This window comes from Musa acuminata, chromosome BXJ3-6 (genome assembly GCF_036884655.1).
Source record: "Musa acuminata AAA Group cultivar baxijiao chromosome BXJ3-6, Cavendish_Baxijiao_AAA, whole genome shotgun sequence".
Classification (NCBI taxonomy): domain Eukaryota; kingdom Viridiplantae; phylum Streptophyta; class Magnoliopsida; order Zingiberales; family Musaceae; genus Musa; species Musa acuminata.
In genome coordinates, this window is record NC_088354.1 from 34,926,315 (window position 1) to 34,949,288 (window position 22,974).

Genomic DNA, 22,974 nt, shown 5'->3' on the forward strand with positions numbered 1-22,974 from the left:
CAAATGGGTATATATAAAGCAATACAAACATTTGGGAATTTCTATAGAGTCATTTGTGATGTCCCTATCTATAAGATATCAAATTTGTTCCATATATGCTGGTCATTAGTGAATTTATAGGATTATCTTTGATAAAACAGATTCTTTTAGGTGGTGATTACAAACTGTTCTTTTTTTGCATCTATTATGTGGAATTTGATATTTAATGATTAGTTTAGTTCAGGCATAACCCTGAGATAAAAATAATTGCTTGATGGAGGACAATTATCCAAATTGCAAATAGATAATATTGTCCTATACATCTTGATAGATGAGATAGAAAGCTACCTGTTGACATTTATTCACTTCCTTTCTCAAGTATCCAACTGTTGTTATTAATATTTTATTTAATGAAAAACTATATGTAGTACTTTTATATCATAGTTCAGTAATTTGGAATATTTGTGCATAAATCTGCAAAATGAAGCAAAAGTCTAAAATATCTGCAATTTGTGTGTAAAAGCTCATCCATAAGGCATCAGTTAGAAGCTTTTTAGTCTTAAAAAATCATTTTGTTGGCTTTAATTTAACTTTGAATTAACTGCTATTAATTGATTGATTCCAAAAAGAATAACTAAATCACTAATCAACTAAGTACTAATAAGTAAAATTTTGGTGTACTAATTAGAAGGAAAGGTAGCTTTGGATTCCTTGCTAAGCACTCAAAAGTTGAAGTTATGTCAGTGTCATTGATTCTTTATTTCATTGCCTTAGATTCCCCCACAAGACAATACAAGAAACCTTTAGGTTTGAAAGCCACAAGTCAATATATCCTACTAAAAGTACAGATTTATAATCTGACTGTATGCTTGCAATGATGTTGATGTTGAGGGAATGAATCCTTCCCAATGCACAGATCAAATGCTCTTTTGGCATATTGAATTATGAGAATCCATTGTGTAGATTTCTGTAGCAGCATTTCCATTATGGACTTAGAATTGACCTATTTTTTGTTTTCTGCAGAGTCTCTTCCAGAATTGTCTTTCCCAACCTTTTTTTTCTCTCTTGATCATTTGTTGCATTTTTGGTTTTCTGGTATCCTGCATAAATTATAAGAACATCAAAACTAGGAAAGTTTTACATCATTTTTTAATTCATCAGTTGCTCATATAAATCATATTCCAAACAGAAGCTACATAATATCACCAGCTTTTGTCAATCCCAATTCTTCCTGACCATTAGAGGTTTGTCATTGTTGCAGACACTGAACAACTTGCCTTTCCAATGTGGATTTCTGCATTATATTACCAACTTTGATCTTCATTGGATTCCCAAACATTTCATGATGGCAACAAGTCAGTCATGATTAGATGGCACCAGGTAAAAGGAAATCTGCACACATATTCTTGAGTGCTAGAGATTGCATTATGTGGTGATGCTTCCACTTAGTGTGCACTGCAAGGGCAGTGAGTGCTCTCTGCCAAGTTTGTGACAATGATGTCAACTGAACAGACCAATCATAAGTTCCATCTGCTAATGTACTGTTTACTCTATCAGATGCAGGAATAATACTGTACCAATGATCAACTTGCTTTGGGTAGTGTCTCCAACCATGCCTTCTCACTGATGAGTCAAAGCTTAGTTCCCTGCTTTTTGGCACCTTCTAAAAATTCTATGGTTCTTTGTCCAAAAAGCTACTCCCAGTGCACCAGCTTTACTCAGGTTTGAATTCTGAACCATAGAAAGCTAAATAGCTGATGTCTTGTCCAACAATGTTGGACACACTATAAGTGTGGTGGATATCAAGAAAAGTTACAACAGTGAAGTCCATAAGGAGCTGACAGAGAACACAAGGCAACCAATCTGCTACATTTGGTTTGTAATCTGACCTATACAACAAAATGATAATTGGCAACAGCTAATATGTCTTCAGATGTTCCAAATTGAGTTTGTCATGAATTAATACCTAATAGTTTAATAGATGTTCTTTTTTTTTCAAACTTAAGTCAAAAGATTGGATCAATCGATTTGATTATCAATAGTTAAGGTATTTACTAGTCAAACTAGATGAGGCCTTCAACCTTTATCAAAGAAGTAGTCTAATATGTTACTATCAGACTGATGTTTTAGATATAAAATTTATCGAATAAGACTTTAAATTTCAACTTTTACTAAATGAGTCTATTATTTTATTTATTTACCAATGTTTTAAGATTTATTAGGTAAAATTTTGAATCCTCTTTTGATGAGTAAGTCTACTACACTATCATCAAGCAAATATTTTAGGTACAAAATTTATTAATAAATTTTTAAATATCAACCTTTAATAAGTGAGCTCGGTGTATCGTACGCCAATGGTATGGATGTAAACTTTGTTTTATAAAACTACGAATCCTCAATCTTTGATAAGTAAGTTTGATACATCGTCATAAGGCCAATGTTTTAGATGCATCCACCTATGCTTCACTCACTACAACAATCAAGGCGTGAACATAGGAATTTGGAAGCAAACTTTTTGTTTGATCTAGCCATCATGATTGTGCTCATGTTTTCAACTGAACTAGTTGGATGATTGAAAGAGGATCTAAAGCACTTCACTCATGCTCTTTCACACATCAGAATAGAATCCATGGAAAAATTGGTCACAGTTCAGCATTCAGTGGGATCAGCCCTAGATTTTCCACCATATGTCTGCATCTTGCTTGGATGCAAACCTAATCAGATAGATTCATCAACTTGGTACTCCACTCTCCATCTCTGCTATGGCATTCTGCACCTTTTCAGAGAAGTAGTGTTCTTCCCACAACCTGTTGTGACAGTAGGCAATATTAGCTATAGCTGATGTTTCCATAGAGAACAAATCATTAGTTGCCAGTAATTCAAGGTTGACAGAAGAATATATGTCTTACATCAATTGAAACATGATGTCTTTATTTCATAAAATCTTGACTATGAGCCAAACAATATACTGCTAACAATCAAATCTATGCAGATCAAAGAGGTTCATGTTGAATACCAGGAATAGCAAGTAATTGTTCTAGTTAATTAGCATGATCATTTTCATAGTGTGAATTATTACTAGCTTACAAGTAATAGGTAGCCATCCTACTTGGTTAATGACATGAAATTTCTACAATCACCATGCTGACATTTATGTATGCAGCTCATGGAAATTAATTCTTTTCTAACATGCTGCTGCATTTTCCCAGTTTTGTTATAGATGCAAAGTTATAATTGGATTTCTTTTGCTGTAAAATTAAAAATCAGAGACAGGAGTGAAGGATTTTACAAGCAAATGCTCAGCTAATGGATCACAAGGTAGAACTATGCATAGGTGTTCAATAAAACATGAGACATATAGCTGATAAGGTCATCTAAAGCCTGCCAAGTGAAGGAAGTGCATATGACTTGGGACTATCTAAACTCCTTTATCAACATGCTTAGTCTGTAAGGAAACATTAGAACAACCTTCTGGTGATCTCTTAGTAGGACATCCATCAGATTGTCCTACTAATCAAGTGACAAGTGTCTTGTGACTTCAAAATCTGTGACTCTTTTGGATTAGTGCAACAGGGATGGCAGAAGGCATAAAGAAAGAACAGAGGGGACATGGATTGTGTTGTTTGCTTCCAGTGTGCTTGATGCCATCCATCCCTTGGTTTGGATATCTCATAAAGAAGAAAAGCAACCCTTGTTCTTTAAACATTGAGGGAGGCATGCAACCTAGCAGTAACCTCCTCTCCTCTCCTCTCCTTCCAACCCAGAAAAGTCTTGCTTTTAAGGCTATGGTTATGTAGTTTTAATGCTACTGATGACATTTCTATAGTGTTATTGTGATGGTTGGATTCCATTTCAAAGCTCAGAGGATAAAAGAAAGAAAAGATAGGATAGAAAATTGATTGGCACAGATCTCTAAGCCAACAAAACATGGAAAAGAAAGAAAAGCAAGAAGATATGCCATTATTAAAGACTAAGGATGGTGACATTTGGGTGTTGTTGGTGGATTCAGTGTCATCTTCATGTGTGTGCTTGGTAGGAAGATAGTTTTATATGGTCGTGTACTGTACAGTATGCATATAGCTTGAAATCTATACTGATGCATGTATGCCAAAGAGGTAAACTCGACTGTGGAATATGTAGATGAATTCTCAGGTTGGAATCAAACCTATGTGAATCTGTTGTCTGTCCCAGCAAACTCATTAAAAGATCAAGCACTATCAAAGGCAAGGGTGGGTGACAGCTTGTCCAGAGAAAGAATATGGATTTGGTGCCCAACCCATCATCCATGAAGTGTTGCTTTGTACTTGCTGCAACTTGATGAACATGTGGTTGTTATCTACCAAATTGGCTTTGATCCAATTTGTTCATCTAAGGTCTTATGATGTGAGTTTGTTCAATGCATTTGCTGCCTATGATACCACATTTAGACTTAGAATTGGAGTACAATATCTATGTAAAGAAGAAGATAGAAGAGAGTAAAAGGCCAAAAAGGAGACACTGAGACTGTTCACTGCATATAAAATTAAGAAGACAGCATTTTTATTTTCTTGCAGATAGTGAGGTCAAAACAAGGGATTAACCTTTTAATATTTCCAGTCGGCTGATGTAAACATAAAGAAATCGGCACCTCGGGAATCGGTGAGATATTAAAATGTTAACTAGAAAATGTTTGATACATTTTTTATCTTGATGATTGAAGTAGTAATATATTGAGGTGTCAACTCAGAAGAAAAATGAAGGCTAAAACAGTGTGCTAATGAGTTTGTTCACACATGGTTGCTAATAAAACAAGAGATGGAAGGAAGAACATTGTAGACATTTATCTCCTCTACTAATGTGAGGCTAAAATGATGAACTGTTTGGGTGGAAGGGAAACTTGGTTGGAAGTATGTGTTTAGTTTCTGAGTAGATTTCATGGCTAGCAGTCACCTACAAGCTTGGCAATCACATACTCAGAGGAAAAACAAGACAAGAATAAACTTGAAATTATCTTTATGTGTTTGGTGATTTTTCTGAATGAGATTTTGGAGGTAATCAATTCCAATTGTGCAGTTTGCAGTCATAGAAAACAAAGAAAAACTTGTCTTTGCAGGCAGAATGCATCTTTCCTTCAATTTCTATCTGGTCCTAACCTTGTTCTACCTTTACAGGTAGAAAGTATATAGAACTGGATACTTACCATGAGGACCTTAAATATCAAACAATATTTGAGAATAACTAATGGTTAAATCATCAAAATAGAGTTTATATTTCAATAGATTATGCATTTCAACATTTTAAATTTGTAGGTAACTTCTTTGGCAACCAGTTGGAAGCTGAGGAAAATATTTTTGTCAGAGCTGCAGTCTCCCTGCTGTGGTCAAACTATCAGGTAATCAGATCAATCATGAATTGGATCTTTGTTGAAGACAACAACTTTTCCTCTTTATAATACAACCTAAGAATGGGAGTATCAAAAACACAACTTGCAGAAGAGAAGAAAAGGCACCACCACCACAATTCACTCTAATCATTAAGCCACCATGATTCTTTCTGCCTCTGATTCAGATTTGAGAACTCAGAAACTCAGCAGAAAGAAGCCCAGAAAAGCCTCCATCCTTTCTTCCTCTCTCTCTCTCTCTCTCTCTCTCTCTCTCTCCCCCCGAATATTTCTTTAATGAATGTCCCATCTGTGGCAAGTGTACAGAAACCTTGGCTTCTTTATCAGCCTCTAGAACTCACAAACACATGAACCTAAACATTTCAATCATTGAAGGCCATGTTATCCTACCCAATGGTGAGGCAATTCCAACATAGACTTACTGAGTCATTCAGGCATCACAGAGCATCTTAAAAGCTTGAATTCAAGTGAATAAATAAGCTCTTGCATATATTATTAAGAGTGCTGATAAGGTGAAGAGGAGAGAGGAGTGGTGGTTAGATCTTGACTTCATGTGGTGTCCATTCATTCATGTCATATTTCTCTCATACTGTCTGCAATGAACAGTTGCTCCTTTCAGCAGACCAGAAGCAGGCATGCTATAAATAATTGCTTCTTAAGCCAGTCATTTGCTTGGTGCCTCCTCACCTAAAAGAATTATGTATATATGTTAATCACTGTTTTATATGACTGACAACATGTTAAACTATTCCCCCTCCTCGCTTAACCGCGTAATTGTTTTGGTCTTAGTTGCCATTATAGAGTTGTTGATTCTTCTGCTGCAGATGAGTTGTAAAAAATACAGCCTGAGACAGGGTTTCATACTGTACTTTTCTGCTCTTATGCATGCCAACTATCTTATGAATTTAACATTGAACTAACTCACATATTTAGTGTGCAAACATAAAGTAGAGCCATTGTTCAGCATCCAAGTAATAAAATTCAAAAGTCTTATTTGTTTCTTCTGAGGATTGGTTTGTGTGGCTGAAAAGACTACATTTCATTATTCCTTGTGCATGGAAGATTTAGACCAACATAAAGTCATGCTTTTTGGTGTTGATTTCATGAACTAAAAGAGACCAAGAGATGGCATGCTGCAGCTATGTAGGAAAGTGATGGTGTTTATCCATTCTGTTGTGATGACTTGTTGCCCTTCTCAAACCAAGTGTTCTTGCAGCCTTGATAAGATAGCAACAACACATTCTTTTATTGCCATGGATGAGAAGGCACAACAGCCTTAACTAGTCCTGCAATTTGTAGGTGAGTCAAAGATCTCAATGTGGATTGAAGAACACTTTCAGAAGAGTTGGAGGGATGCTGCCTATCTCACCAAATTGCCACCTAACTAATCAATTCATTGCAAGAATTCTGTAATGTCAAAGTAGATGCTACAACTTGCAAATGAATCAGTATAATATTTTGTCCCAAAAACCATATTTTTTTCTTAGAAAAAATTAAATAGAAAAGAAACACTCTTCTAAAGCACATTTAGCAATTTCTATCCCAAAGGAAAGAAGTTGCTCTTCATAACCAATGAAATTTTCCCCTAAATAAAGATTTGATCTTTCTAAATAAATAATTTACAGTTAGAAGCAAAGCCAAATGATTTGGAACAAGGATGTGTTTTAGATGTTGTGATTTAAGGTGTAATAATATTATGGACAGTAAAAGAAAAGGCATAGAGTTATCCAAGATATAGATGTCCAATTAACAAATCCAAAATCATAATTGAAGCTTACATAACAAACAAGAATGCTCCAAAGTAAACATTTGATTGCTCTAATGATGGATATGACCTACCTAAAAATACAATCCTACAAAGAAAAATACTACAATTATTAGAAGCCTACTCTTGGATGTAGTAGAGAGGTGCACAGCCCAGCATGGACTTGTTGTACCAAAATCCACAGGATCACAGCAATTATGTCAACCAGATTTTGACTTTTACTTCCAAATTTGATATGAGCAAAGCTCACACTTGAACAGTTTGACAATTTTATTTATAATCTTCTTTGAAGGATGAAAAATTCAATAAATCTGACATGGACTAGAAAATACAAAATAAATTAGGACCGAAAATTTTGACCGGTCAACAAAACAAAATACCGGTTGATTCGAGCTAACCCATTTTTAAGTTTGAAGAGATTTAATATTTGATGCTATCAATTCGCGTATCGTTTATTGTCATATAATATTTCTTAAAAAAAAAAGGAATCATACTTAATTAACCTTTGATGCTTCGAAATCACTCTTGACTTTTTACCCTCTCAATCCAATGATTGCTTGAGGAAATTTCACCTTGGTTATGATTAACAATGGTTTGGGGTGGCAAATAGGAGGGGATGCCTGATTTATTTTAATCCACTGGAGTCCAATCAAATCAAATTGTGTTTCCTTTTGCCTCCACCAGCATGTGATTGTGCACATCAATCCAAAGGCACTGGCAGTATAATATGATTGAGGACACTGATTCCAAGGATTAAACAACAAGAAGTTGGTGAATGAATGCCTCAAGCTTTTCCAGGTAGCAGACAATTTCCAATAATTCTTTTTCCTTTTTCATCAACATATCTTGCATCTTCCTGTAACCCCCACTCTGGCAAGCATTAACAAAACCAATGGAAGCTTGGTTTGCTCCAAATCAAATGAAGCATCTTCCCAACCCCTGGCATGGCTCTCTGCTTGATCTCTCAAGCAGGAGCTGGTTGTGGACACAGAAGGCTCATCTGTCTCATCTTTCCCAGAAAGCAGTAACTCTCTGTGCTGGTTTCAGCACTGCTCACTCTACTGCTTCACACTGTGGGTTCAGAACTCTTGAACAGAGCAACTCTGAGTTGTGGTGGGTCTTCAGAATCACAATTGGCAATGTAGAGAACTCCATAAAAGTCACTGTTATAATCACAACAATTCCCACAAAAAGTGTCATGTACATAAAACACATTTGTTCTGCCAAAAGATATTGCAGCTATGCACAGCTACATGTTCGATGGAATAACAAGAGAACGATTAGCTAGCTGTTCATAAAGTTCATCATGTCCACAGAGAAGAGGAACAGCTTCTCCAATGTCAGAAATAAGATCCAGGAATTGTGGATCCTATTAGTTTGAACATTAGTAAATGAGGGAACTCAAACAGGTTAGGAAGGCCATTGTCCCAGATTTCTCACACTCAACCGGACAGCATTTCCAACTCTTGCAGCTTGCAAGTAATGTCTTGGGAGTTCTCTTCCTCAAAAGTAATGTCTCCAAACTTGGGACATTTATCGATCTTTCTTGTGATTTGGAACTTGTTTCCCTCTTCCTCAAAGTAATGTCTCTTTCCCTTGTCATGCAAAGAGAAATAACTAGAGAGAGACTCCGAGCTTACAGATAATTAAGAACTTCATTGTTAATCTCCCTCTCTCTCTCTCTCTCTCTCTCTCTCTCTCTCTCTCTCTCTCTCTCTCTCCACCCAATACTGAGCTGATTCCCATAAAACGTTTTACTGGCAGAGGGGCACACACGGCTCCTCCGCTGGCGTCCAACGCCCGGCATCACCGTCACCGCCCATTGCGGTGATTCTACCTTCCTTGCTTCATCTATCTATATATACCCAAAGGTCAACAACTCTACCTTTCTCCTTCTCTTCTGTTCTCTTCCCTTGCTGCCTCTGACATTGCTCGTTTGTTCTTCCACGCTCTGTCGCTCTTTTCTTCCGAATCCTCCTGCATAAATCCCACCTTCACCCACTTTTCCCGCGTCTCGCTTCAGTTTCGCTGCTCGAGAATGGAAAAGGAGCGATTTTTTGGCGTCAATTGGCAGTCCATGGACGCTGGGATGCCGCCGGAGATGAACTCCCGCGCGGCCGCTGCCGACCAGTTACCGAATTCCTTCCTCAACCTCGGGTGGGAGCAGCCGATGCACCACGACGCCCACTTCGAGTCGGCACTGAGCTCCCTCGTCTCGTCGCCTTCGTCCAACACTCCGGCCGGCAACGACAGCGTCATCATCGGCGAGCTCATCGGTCGGCTCGGCAGCATCTGCAACTCCGGGGAGGTGTCCCCGCCGTCGCGATACCAAAGCGCCAACACCTCGTGTTACAGTACACCGCTGAATTCCCCCCCAAAGCTCAACCTTTCCGGCATGGATCACCAGCAGCAGGGCAGGGGAGGCGTACCGGTGCCCGGGAATCAAATGGCGGCCGGGAAATTCTCGCCGTTTGCCGCCGACCCAGGATTCGCAGAGAGAGCCGCGAGGTTCTCTTGCTTTGGGGCGAGGGGTTACGCGGGGCTCGGCGGCCAGTTCGGGCTTCCGGAGGCTGGAAAGCTGTCGAGGGTCTCAAGCAGCCAGTCTCTGAAGGCGGTGCAGATGGGAGCTTCGGACAATGGCAAGGAGGTGCCAGTGTCGGAGCCAGAGAGACCGGCGATGGAGACGAGGTCCAAGTTTGGTGCCGAAGCGGAGTTCGGCAACAGCCAGGAGGCGTCGTCGGTGTCGGACAGGACGACGGCGGTTGGTGCGGAGAACAACGCGAGGAAGCGGAAAGCAGCTTCCAAAGGCAAAGCAAAGGGGGCACCTTTATCTTCCTCCAACATGAATCCTCCCAAGGTAGTGTCTCAGAATCCACTATTACACTGAGTTTGGCAGCCAATTTAGTACTCAAAAGCGAAAGAATTCTCCAACTGCAGCCGAGCGACGGGGAAAATTCTGATGCAAAGAGATGCAAACCAGCTGAAACCGATGGAGCTGACAAGGATGCGGCCGTCAAGCCAAAGACGGAGGAGAACGGCGATGTCGGTCGGAAACAGGGCGAAGAGGGCAATGCCAAGCCACCGGAGCCGCCAAAGGACTACATCCATGTCAGGGCAAGAAGAGGGCAAGCCACCGACAGCCACAGCCTGGCGGAGCGGGTACCGAAAGAACCCTTCTCTTATGGTGATCCTCTGCTCTTAGCTTCCTGTTTTCATGACTGTGTCTTCTTCCTTGATCTACCAGGTCAGAAGAGAAAAGATCAGTGAGAGGATGAAGCTTCTGCAGGATCTTGTGCCAGGTTGCAATAAGGTAGATTTTGATGCTTTGTTTGTTTGGTAAATCATGATCAGTTCTTGCTCCAAAATTGAAGTTTTGATGCCTCCAAATAGGTAACCGGCAAAGCACTTATGCTCGATGAGATCATCAACTATGTGCAGTCATTGCAGCGGCAAGTCGAGGTAAGAACCATAAAAGACAGTCACAGTCACTTGTTACCTCCCTTACGAAACTGGTTCGTCATCTCAGCTTATGCAATCTGGTTTCAGTTCTTGTCGATGAAGCTGGCCGCCTTGAATCCCCAGCTAGATTTCAACATGGAGGCTCTCCTCCCAAAAGATGTAAGCTTGTGCATTCTCTTCAGTCATTCATCCCTCGAATTTGAGTTTTGACTGACCTTATATTGCCTTTGTCATTTAGATGCATCAAGCGCTTGGACAATTGCCGCAGCAAGTCTATCCATTAGACATGGCAAGCACAGCCTTCTCATATGCTCAGCAGCCTCAGGGGACTCCTCTCCAGAGCATTGTCACGAATAGTCTCGATGTGCAAGGATCCTTGAATCCATTAGAGTCCTCCCTACGACGGCCCCCCACCATGCAACTACCTCGTCTCGATGGATTCACAGATGCCACCTCTCAGGTAATGATGTTGCCATCGAATGTAGCCATGAACCGGATGTGCTAAAAGAATTAGTTTATGATCAAAGCAATGTTGGTCTGTTTCAGCTTGGAAATCTCTGGGAGGATGACCTCCAGTATGTTGTTCAGATGGGCTTGGGGCAGAGCCAGGGGACTGCATTCTCCTCCCAAACTATGCCTGTGGAGTGAATCGAAAGACTACGTTAACTCACAAGATTTTAAGAAAATTTTTGTGATGTGTACAATAGATGCAGGCAAAAATGACAAGTTAAGTAAAGATCGAATTATGCTTGTATGATTTCATAGTAAACTAGAAGCCTTTTGTATATAATTACTGAGACACTGGTGTCGAACAACACCTAGAGCTCTGAACTAACAGCATTAGGTCCGAGTGCAGAATTCTGTGACAATTTCTTCTTGCCTCAGATATGAGTTTGTAACAGGGTGAGACTGAGAGCAAGAGCAAGGATGCAGAAATGATTCAGTATGGCAATGCTATTTTGTATTATCATTATGATAAACTATCAGTTACCGATTAATGAAATTGTTGGTTGTCTGAAACTTTTACCTTCCTTCCGGTGCTTCTCATGATCTCTGTGGACAAAGTTGAATCATTTTAAGAGAACTGCTTCAGTTTGAGTTCGAAAAATGGATGAATTAACAGTTGTTAGGGGATACTACTGGTTTCTGTCAATGTGAACAGTTTAGTATTACCTGTTTGAACTGGAAGAAGATCATAGATCAAATGGAATTTGGAACTTACTCCTCTTGCTTGTTTCCTTGGGCCACCTATGCATCCTAGCAACCAAATTGCTTGTCCATCAGCATCCGTGTAAGCTGTCCTCCATTGCTGCAAAAGTAGATGGACCATTTGATGTTGTGTTCCTGTTACCAGTGGAACATCATCAGATTGGCTAGGTTGGCACATTTGAAGTTGACAAGGATCAATGAATTGTCATAAAATTGAATCATTATGGCTCTACAGTTCACAGAAGAGAGAAACAACTTAGCTGGAAGCCATGGTGGTTTAAATTTCTTGCAGCAGCAATTTTGAAGTGTCTGCTCTATCAAAGCCTGCCTTCATCATTATTTCTTTTTCTTGTCTTGTTGGTTGTGAACATCCATCCGTTTCTTGTGAAGGTGTGTGATGGTAACCTCTTAAACGAAGACCAAGTTTTAGCCACTCTGGTCTGAAATACTGAATAAGTATAAAGATATTGGAAGGTCATATGTCATTAAACCTTGCTGACCTCTGATTTGGACAAGCATCCATTTGTTGTTCTGGTGCTTTTTCCTGTTGGAAGCCGTGCTGATGGAACCAACATTTATGGCTGCACTCTTTGTTTCTCAATTGATTTTGCACAAAACTTGAGCTTCTCAACACTGAATCATTTCTTTCAGTATTTGGTACATTCTTCTGTGTGTTTTTTCTCACCAATGCAAACTAAATATGCAGGATGAATTTAAAGGTTACCAAATCAAAGAAAAAGAAATATGATAATTATGCAGTCCATTGAGTAGGCTATCATTAGCTCCAGCTCCCATTGATGGTAGGTATTTTCTTCTCATCTCATTGGCTTCACCAACCACCCTAAACAGTGAACATGTTACATGCCTTTCCAACTAACCATCAGTACAACTGAAGCAGCTCAGACTTGCAAGCAAATTGCCTCAACAAATATGGATTTGGACTGCTCATGTCACTCTCTCAATCCTTAGTTTAATAAACTCTAATCCTTTTTCTTTTCTTGTCCTTCACTAATCAAGCACTTAGATGTAGTGCTTGAGATCTTGGACCCACTTTACCAAATTGCATCATTGCATCAGGGCATTATAATTAAACCAACTTGGGTGGTTGGGCCATCATTGGTTACAGCTTTTGGAATCATGCTGAAAGCTGCTCTGTATCTTTACCTCTACATTGTTAAGATCCCAATGCGCCCTCACAGTACTTGAATCTGTGAGTGAGTTCATCATCATTTGGCCCTTCAAATGTCATGAGATGAGTCAACAGCTGCATTCAACAGGGTGACGAGTTCCCCAGCTTCATGATCTCTTTGACATTGTAGACTATTTTCAAACCCAGCCCTTCAGTTCACAGAAAACCTAATGAATCTTGTAGGTAGGCTGTCTGCATCAGAGAGATCCATCCCTGTAGGAGATATGGACATTACTTTTGATCAACTTGAAGGCCTTATCAACATCCAAGGCAACTAGGGCAGAAGAAAAAATTGGCCTTTTGTTGGATCATTGCTTTATACTATGATGTGGACCCATGGCACTAATCCATATTGCTAGTAGTTCAGTAACTCACTAGCTTGACTAAGAAATTTTGATCACATTTAGCAGGAAGCATGCTGCATTTGGGCTTAATAATTTGATCTCCCATAAGACATGCTGTAGTGATAAGACGATGATGACCAATATATATTGTGATTAGGTGAAGCATTAACACCAGACAAGAAGCATGGTCATGGTGTGCACTCTTCTCTATCAAGTAAGCTGGACAGTCAACAGTACTAATCTTAATCCCATACTAATAAGTCACACAACATTTATATTTATTTATTGTTCGTATAGCGGTCCTTATCGCAGATAAGCTGGCTAAATTAGATGCATTGAGTGTTTAAACATCCATCTCAACCAACTGGCAATGTAACCTACTATCATTGCCCAATTAATTAACATGAAATGTCACAAACAAGTTTCTATTCCATGATCTGGGCACTCTTAATACTACTAATTTTAGGGTGTGGAATTTTTTTTTTCCCCTTTCGAGCCTATAGATGACTATAAACTAGTTGAAGATTAAGATAATCTCAGATCATTGGTATGAGATGCATAAATATGTGCCAGCAACCTAAGAAATTGACTTTCTAAAGGGTTGCCAGATTATCTGCACAAGAGAGTCTGGAGCTATATTTGCCTACTGTAACACCCCAAAAGAAACACACAATAATTAAGTTACAAAGCAATAACATCATCTACCACTGTTCATTTCTGCTGAGCTAACTAGCCTCAGATCTACATTAAGGTTGTTTTCAAATTAAAAAGTGAATAACCACAGAAATAAATTTTCTGAGAAGAAATGAATTTTCTGAGAAGAAATGAATTTTCTGAGAAGAAATGTTCAGTAATAGGTTGACAGGTAATGAAATAAGTGAAGATACGCCACCTAATATAATAGGATTTGTATTGCACCTGGTAGTAAGCACAAACATTGCTAAGCATAAACTCATGCATTACTAGAATTATTAAAAACATGTGCAGATTATAAACTAAAACTAAAACCATAGAATTATACCTGATTGTTATTAAAAACATGTTCCAGATGCAATTTCACAGAACTAGCACAATTGGTGAAATCCAGAAACTGTATATAGGAACGATACAGAACTTATAAGTGCTATGTTACCAACGTTTGAGGTGTTGTGCAACACTTCTTCTCCTAGTAATACAAACATATTGCTGGGACATCCTTTAAGATTTTAAATATTGCGCTGATCATCACCAGAGAACCATGAATTATAATCTATGGACAATTCGGTATCCCCTCGCTAGCAGAAGGGTTCAAACTCCTCTATACAGCTCTACTCATGCTTTCCCTTATCAGATTTGGCCACTTCAGAATCATCAAATTCAATGTGTCCAAGGACTTCTCTTTGTGAACATGATTCTGCAGGTATCTGATTCAGTAAAACAACTTCTCATATCATAATCCTTCAACTAATCGATCTCTTGGTTTGCCTTCTCAGTCTCCTCTGCCAATAATGCTCTTTTCTGCAAGATGTATAGTAAAATAAGAAAGGTAAACATAGACAAACTGCAAGCAAAAGACTTATCCTATATGAAATCCACTTTAAAATGTAATTTATCCAAAAGATGATAAAGACAAACATAAAGAGCTTGAAAGCAAAAGACCAATGCAGAAGATAGCTGCTGCCCAGATAAATCCTATAAGAAATTTCCTTACCAAAACATAGTTATCCAAGAGATGTTTAACCATAATTGACTTCGCACCAAAGCTAAATTAACAAGGAATATTCATGAACCACCACCTGCTTACTTTGGTGAGATAAAAGACAATTAATTACATGGTGTTCCATGAAAAGCTTTTCTTAGCTAAGTAGTCCCAATTATAAACCTCAGTTCAGTCTATCACAGTTGAAAGTCTTTCTAATCTCCGCAACTTTTGGTATGAAAAGAGAAAATCCAACAAAACAATTAGTGACACAACAAAAGTTGAGTACACAGAAACTGCAGTGGATGCTAGATGCCTCTGAATCTTAACTTCCTAACATTTAAGCAATATGTTACTCTGCTTATCATTCAATAGACTCTAACATTAGCAACCATATCAAATGTTGGCATAGGTTGTAGCTTTTGGATGAAATCAACACTATATGAAGGTCAATGTCACAAATGATCCACAAAGTATCGGTCCGAAGCCAAGGAGCAAGTGAAAAAAAAGATCATGAAAAAGACTAAAAGGTAAAAGCATGGTTCGCCTTATCGGTCCGTACCGGTGTACCAACCAGCTATCAATTCGGTATGTACCGAGCTATATCGAGCATACTGACATATGATACATTGGAGTTTACCAATATATCACCCGTACCAGACCACTGTCAGACTTGTACGTACTGTCTGTACTGAGCAGTACATTATGATACGTTGCATCTTCGGTAAAAGGTATAGTTTCTCTCTCATTATATAGACAGCAGGTATCCATGATACATCTAACTTGATATGTAAGTTTTAAGTCCTATGTACTGGATACTTTCATAGAGCATTATGGAGGAATATGCATGTTGCTCTTACAAGAAAGCATAGATGTAATAGCACATTGATTTGCATATGGGCAACTATACTATTGTAAGTGACATCAATAAGTATAATCTTGCCCACACATTCCCACTAGACACCACCAGTGTGAATGTACAGATTTGATATGAATCTTAATGTGAGAATTAATTCACTACATGAAAATGCATGAAACAGCAAAAGGGAAAAAAAAGTACCTCACCAATTGCAGCAGCTTCCTCTGCTCCTTTTAGCCGCACAATCTCTGGCAGTTTGTAGAGCTTCAGCAGTGTCTCTCAGTTGATTGAAGGGTTTTATTTTCATCCTTCCATTGTCACCTTTCCCTTTCTCTTTCTGATTTTAAGATTAAAACTTCAGCTGCAGGAGAAGTAATAAACTTTAATTCAGCTCCCTTGATACCAGCTATTGCTGCTGCTCCGATTGCATCCTCAACTCTATTGCTGATTTACTGATTTCTTGAAACAAGTGCAGTATGCTTCTCCTGAAGTTCCGCATACTGTCCTAAAATTTGGTTACGATCCTGCATTGTTGTTTGTATTGCCTCTTTCAGCTCCTTGGCACATTTTTTTTTTCTCAGGATCAGGTTCTACTTTCAACTTTTCAGCCAAAGAACAACTTGCTTCAAATGCAAGCCTAAGTTCTTCAACAAGAGAACAGTTGCTCGCTTTTTCTGTCTAACTAGTCCTCCCTGCTTCAACTTTATTATCAGCACTTTAACCAACTCAGATGTTGTTCTGAGAGGAGCAAGGAGTCAATTCAGAAGAAGAAAAGGAAACCATGTAGCATTGCAAATTTGCAACATAGCCATCAAGCTCATCCGGCACCCTTTTCAGTTCAATATTTACCCATAAAACCTCTGGATGATTCTCGTATTTTTCTTCAAGAAGCTATAGTTTGCATAGAATTTTTAGTACTAGTAAGAAAGTTTAGATAGAAAATCTTGGTAAGACAACTAAAGAGATAAAAAAATGTCAAACATAGGATCAAGGATCGGTAAAACCTTATGTTCATTCACAAGCGCAATAAACTCTTCACTTAATCCATAAAAGTGTCAATCTGAGAGATTTTACCCTCAAGGGTTTGAGCAACAATTACATTGCATTCTTGTTCATGTTTATATTGTTGGACCTACCACATCCACAATCATATGGAACATAACAAACATTAAACTCAGTACAAAACTCAAAAGGTGGAAGTCGAGCATAAACAATTTAGCTGCATAATTTCAGCAGCTTGCTTCAAGTGCCATTTCTCACCTGATGGATCCTACCAAGACTTGCTCCACTGCCTATCACAAAAAGAAAGATGTTCAGTACATTTCTTTTTGAGGGAATGAGGGAAAGATTTCCAATTATTCAGAACAACCTTTAGATACAAGGTATGCAAAATATTAAAAAAGAAAACAAAATGATAATTTTCTCAACTTATAATTTTTGTGACCCAATTTTGGTATATGCATACTGTGTTTATCAATTGGCACCAATTCATCAGCAGGTGCCAGCTGCAATTGCATGCTTCTGTTGGAATGTTTACCCTAATATTATAGAATTTTCTTATTACAGTAACTACATAGTAGGAAGCTCTTCTCGCACTTCTAAATCTTGAACAAGTGCTTGTATTCCAACATCAACCTTGTTTATTGAGACAATTAATTTGCCTTCCATGGACTGATAGAAAACCTGAAAGATGAATTTATTGGGAAACTGAGGTTTGCTGCCAGTTACCAATAATTTGAAGACCATGTCGGAGACTAGCTGTGAGGCATTCAGTTGGTTTGAGATAAGTAACATAAATATTTGAACTTGTCAGATAGCGAGTTTGAGAATTAATGACAAAAAAAAGTGACCAACATCAAAGAAAAGAGTTCTATATTTAATTATCTATAAGACTATAAAAGTGAACATAAATACAGTGATAACTTTTCTGGATATCCAATTTCTGAGTTCTAAATATAGGACTACTAATAGAACCCAAGCAATATCCAAATTCTGGATATCCAACTTCTAAGTTCTGAATATACAGAAACACTCTGAATACTTGAAAACTGGATAGGTGCATCGATAAGTAATTTAAATCTTATTGCATCCCTAAATTATGCCACATGGATCAAGGACCATTTGCTGTGAATCAAAGGGGTTGGAATAGAAGGAAGGCTCAGGCTCAGATTCATCCAAATTAAGATTAGCTACACCTTTTGTAATGTTAATTTGTCTAAAGCAAACAGGTTTAATTAAAGGGAGGAGCATTCTGGACAAAATCTATATTCTCCAACAGCTTATTCTGATCTTACACATTCCATGTTATCTTATAGTGGTAAATCCCCCACATTTTGATCAAAAAAGACAAGAGACAAAGCCTATGATAGTCCATCTTTGAGGTCTTTAAGCATATGAAGTTCCCTCGAAAGTAGATTGATTAAAAGTATAGTTGCATCTGATCTGCATTTGACTGGAACTTCAAACATTATTTATTTCATGTATGTAGATGAAGTATGAAGTTCTCATATTGTGACACCAAGATAGTCCCAAATCAGAAAAGAGGAAAGGAAGGTCTTGTCTCCATTACAGGAACCCATTACTAATAACTTCAGTTCAAACATTTTGGAGTTTGGACCACATGCCCAGTCTTGCTTCACACAGTTATTTAGTGTGTACAGACATCAGAGAATCTTTCTTAAGTCCTATGTGGACAACCACATGTTAACATATGGAGATGGCTTTCCTAAAATTTGCTAATATAAAATTCTAAGGAGGATTCTGGTCTATGAATAAAGCTTAAACGAGGGTATCAGGGGTTTCAATGTGAAGATCGTGGCACTCCAACAGTCCATTCATCAAAAGATAAGAGCAATAACTGCATGATTTGATTTGCCACCTACTAGTTATGTGACCAAATCATTTTGGCCAATGTAGCAATGGTGACTCCACATAGAATATTAGTTTAACAGGTCAAATGAGTAATTCTAGAAGTGAATGCATTCCACTTCAAGTATAGAAAGGCATATGTTTTCTTATATATGTGTATATACCTTAAAATACAAGAACCTAGCAAACGACAAATCTATGTACCAAGACATCATAATTTGACCAGTATAAACCAAGGAAAAGACAAAAAAAAAAGGTTATTTCTGATGTCAATACTATTAGGTTTCTAAAACAAATTATGTTCCAGTATGTGTTTCAATACTCATTTTATCATACTGGTAAAATGTTAGGCAGAAAGGGGAAGTCTGCGACCAGCAGAAATAGGGATCATGGTGTTCATGACTTGAAATCAAAAAATAAGTACAGACAGAACTAGAAAAAATTAAGAAGAAAAGTGGCATTGAAAAAGGCTGTAAGCAAAAGAACTTGGCATGGATTGTTAAAAACCTTTAAGAAGGGTAGCAAGGAATAAAGAAAACTTAGTTTAATGGTGCCTGAAGTCATAAAAAGATAGATGTTCTAAAGAAAATATATTAAATAAACAGATTGATAAATATAACACTAATTTGAAAAGTGATTGTTTCCCAATCAATGATCCACAGAGCAAATTCCAAACAGATAGTATCATAGGAGAGTAAATAAAGACACAACAAATAACTTATTTATTTTGCCATCATTTCTATTGTATCTATGAGATTATGTGCAATTTATGCAGTTTCCTGAATGATGCTTATCGATAGTAAGTATATAACTGATAAAGAATTCCCGATAACAATTCACCTTCATTAATAGTTGATTTACATCATCATACGAACAAACTCCTCTGTCAAATAATCAACACAAATACCAGTTGGAACATCCACCTTAATCTGAAAGATATGGCCAATTTCAGAAACAACAGAGAATGCTATAGGCAAGTAATGAAGAAACGGTAAAAGACCAAAATTGGTTTGGCACTCCTTTATGTCAGTTCCAGCAGGTTTGTGATTTCATCATTGTAGATCTGTAAACACAATAGCCTGATAAATCACAAACCAGAAATGGAACAAAGCTAGAAATACTTGGAATATCAAGTAACGTCAGCACAATTGCCTCCAGGAAAGAACAATAGGACTGAAAATTCAGCTGTTTGTCAGAGTGCTTCAGTTGTTCCTAGAATAAATATTCTCTAAGCATGAAGTTACCAAGGTTTCCTACCAAGCAGAAGGTTTAAAGTTACCCACTTCATCTATGCAAGAAAAGAGCCTCTCATAGGCACACAGGGTCAATCCTCTGTTAGTTCTATACCAAGCATCTTCTAATAACGCATTGGGAGGTCCCCACATAGTATAAGTCTTTCCCCTGCTGGTCTTTGCCAAATAAATCATCAAGCAGCCATTAACCTTTTCTACAGACAAGTACATCCGAAGAAAGAAGTCCTATAGAATTTGAATAGAAGAATCACTATGCAACTGACCATATGCATATATTGAGATGCTGAACATCACTAACGGCATGGCAACAATTCAAAAGATATCATCTTGATGTTTTTAGTTCTTGAGAAAACGACCTGTCCAAACCATAGCGTCAACAGTAATCCGAATGGGAAATTTTGCAATTCTGAACCCACCAGTTCAAAGATAGATCGTCTTCTTTTTCCTGTTTGCTTGGAGAAAACGAGGCTGAAAAAGACGGCCCTCGACACTAACTCCAAGGAGGTACCTGAACCCCAGAATCCGGCACCTGGAAAGGTGAAATCCGTTTTTCAAAGAGCGTTTCCAAGCAGCGGTCGCGGAGATGGACTTTCCGGCACTGGCGGGGGAGGAGAACGGAGACCTGTCCGGCGACACAGGCCAGGGATCGATTGCCCCTGTGAGAGAAAGGGGTTAGGTTTAATAAGGCCGAGCGCCCCTTGCTCTCGTGATAGCCTTCATCGATATCGAGCGGAGAGAGGAAACGGGAGATGGCCGGAACCCTAACGATATAAGAGAGACGTTGCGAGATTTGAATCGGCAAGGGGTATAAAAGTAACTCTACTATAACTTTTCAAACAGTGTAAGATTACCCGCAGAGCGGTGAAACTAAATTTATATATTTTTCTTTCGATATCTTAATATCTTATTTGAAAGATTTAAAATTTAAATTACTATTCAAATATTTGTTCCAATTGATTGAATTCTTAAAAATTATTTTTATTAATTTAATAAAAATATCCTTTTATCTTCCATCACTTTGACCTCAACTTCATTGTCTCATATCCTCTCTCTCTCTCTCTTCTCTTTCTCCTTTCCCCTCTTCTCATTGTTAATAAAATTATAAGTAGAGAGAGAAGGAGGGCGATGAAGGCGTTAGTATAGACGATAGTCTTATCTCCTTCCCTCAGTAAGATCACCTTATAGAGACACTAACAGATACCTCTATCAACTCCTTAATACTATCATCCATCATCCTTTTGAGGCGGAGCTCCTCTAGGTGCAGCCAATCCTCTGTCATCGTCTCGATCTACACCTTAGCCTTGTTGCCCCAATCACTAAGTACTAATTTGAAATCAGCATTGCCACAAAGATCATTATTGGTATCATAATTGCCCACCTTTATTTTACATTCTTACTCCCACCGTAATAAAGAAGAGCGAGCGATAAGGGAGAAAAGGGGAAGAGAAAGAAGAATAAAATAGAGAAGCAACAAGTAACGAGGAAGGGTAGACAATAGAAGAGGAAAGGATAAGAAGAGGACAGAAGGAAGGGAAGAAAGAATAAAATAGAGGAACAACATGTAATAACGAGGAAGGGTAGACAATAAAAGAGAAAAGAGGCGAAGAATATTTTTATTAAATTGATCAAAAAATGGTGATGTTAAGTTGAAAACCAATTAGAGGTCATCATTTAATTAAAACCCAACATTGAGAATTTTTAGATAAAGTATGTAATATATTTCACGTGTCATTTTAAACAATTCCCATCATTTTATCTCTAATTATTTTGTTTTAGTTATCAATAAATTTACACAATTTATTTTGACCATTTTAAAATAAATACATACACGTAACTTCCCGAGCAACATCCTCTTTAATTTACATTTGAATTATTGAGCAATATATTAATATATCTATTTTTAATTTTTTTTATACATCTATCTTAACTATACCTTATTTTCTTTAATTGTTAATAAAATGGTGCTTGGTACATTTTTCCTATTTCATCTTAAACTTTATTTCTTATCAATTAAAATTGAAGACAAAACCATTAGCAGATAATAATACATTCCAAATCGAATTTTTTCCATGTGTTGATCAAACCCTATAATAAATTTGTGCAAAAGAGAATCATAAAAGCATAAATTACCATTCAAGTCAACTATAAAAAAAAAAAGAGTAATAAAATAAACAAAATAACAGCAAATTTGAGAGGATGAGAAACAAAGTACAAATCCATGAAGTAAAACTAATCTCCTATAGAACAGGATTTCTCCAATTCAACAATCTCATAATATACAAACAATAACAGTTGCTATTTATATTTTAAATTGATGATGAAAGATAGTGAATTAGAGAAGTAAAACTTCATTTCCTCAGGGAGAAGTGGCTTTTATTTCCCCATTTAAATCAATTAATTAGAAAAAAAAAAAAAAAAAAAGGCCAAACTATGGAGCTTTTAGCATGCGGAGATGTTGATGGATGTGGACATGTACAATTAGTTGTATACATGCACATGTCTCACCAACCGTAACAACCATGGCAATAGAGAGCATATAAATGGACGGGATCCATGGGATTAGTTGTTGAAACCTGATGATGACCTGTCCCACATTTAAACTGACTAATTAGACTGTCCAATGAGTTACGCTTACCAATGTCGAACCTTTCCATGTTAAGTGCAATTCTTTTCTCACTTCGTCATCGTGAACCCGTTCGGTACCCGATATGGGTCCCGAATTCGAACCATTGATAGCTGTTACTATTCTAGGTAGGCGAGCGGGTCGAGTGGGACGGGTGGAAAGGTATTTTCTTGTCACGAGATGACCTGTTTCCCTGCCCGCACGTGCCGCTGAGCCCGTAATTCTATCGCAGGTCCGGATCCCCTCCGATCTCGACTGCAATTGCTAGGGATGCCACGGGCCGTGCCGCTCATCCTGGCCGTCCGTGTTAAGCGTGTGCCTCGAGTGGGTCCCATCGCGTCGGGGTTGGATCGGATCCGGTCCTCGTG

The 22,974-nt window shown here is 38.0% G+C and overlaps 1 protein-coding gene and 1 pseudogene across 2 annotated transcripts; one reads left to right on the forward strand and one right to left on the reverse strand.

The window, feature by feature from the left end:
- The first annotated feature begins 8,854 nt into the window (after positions 1 to 8,854).
- On the forward strand, positions 8,855 to 11,614 carry LOC135580996 (transcription factor bHLH62-like). 2 transcript variants are annotated; one of them, XM_065154114.1, is made up of 8 exons: positions 8,855 to 8,995; positions 9,148 to 9,981; positions 10,062 to 10,283; positions 10,369 to 10,434; positions 10,515 to 10,583; positions 10,671 to 10,742; positions 10,822 to 11,043; positions 11,130 to 11,369. In XM_065154114.1, the coding sequence occupies exons 2-8, from the start codon at positions 9,163 to 9,165 to the stop codon at positions 11,229 to 11,231; spliced, it is 1,572 nt and encodes a 523-aa protein (XP_065010186.1). In that variant the 5' UTR covers positions 8,855 to 8,995; positions 9,148 to 9,162; the 3' UTR covers positions 11,232 to 11,369. The 2 variants fall into 2 exon arrangements, with proteins under 2 accessions (XP_065010186.1, XP_065010185.1); XM_065154113.1 differs by having other exon boundaries at positions 8,862 to 9,981; positions 11,130 to 11,614.
- Positions 11,615 to 14,398: 2,784 nt separating this feature from the next.
- LOC108953094 (kinesin-like protein KIN-12B) lies at positions 14,399 to 21,262 on the reverse strand (annotated as a pseudogene).
- Between the last annotated feature and the right edge of the window lie 1,712 nt (positions 21,263 to 22,974).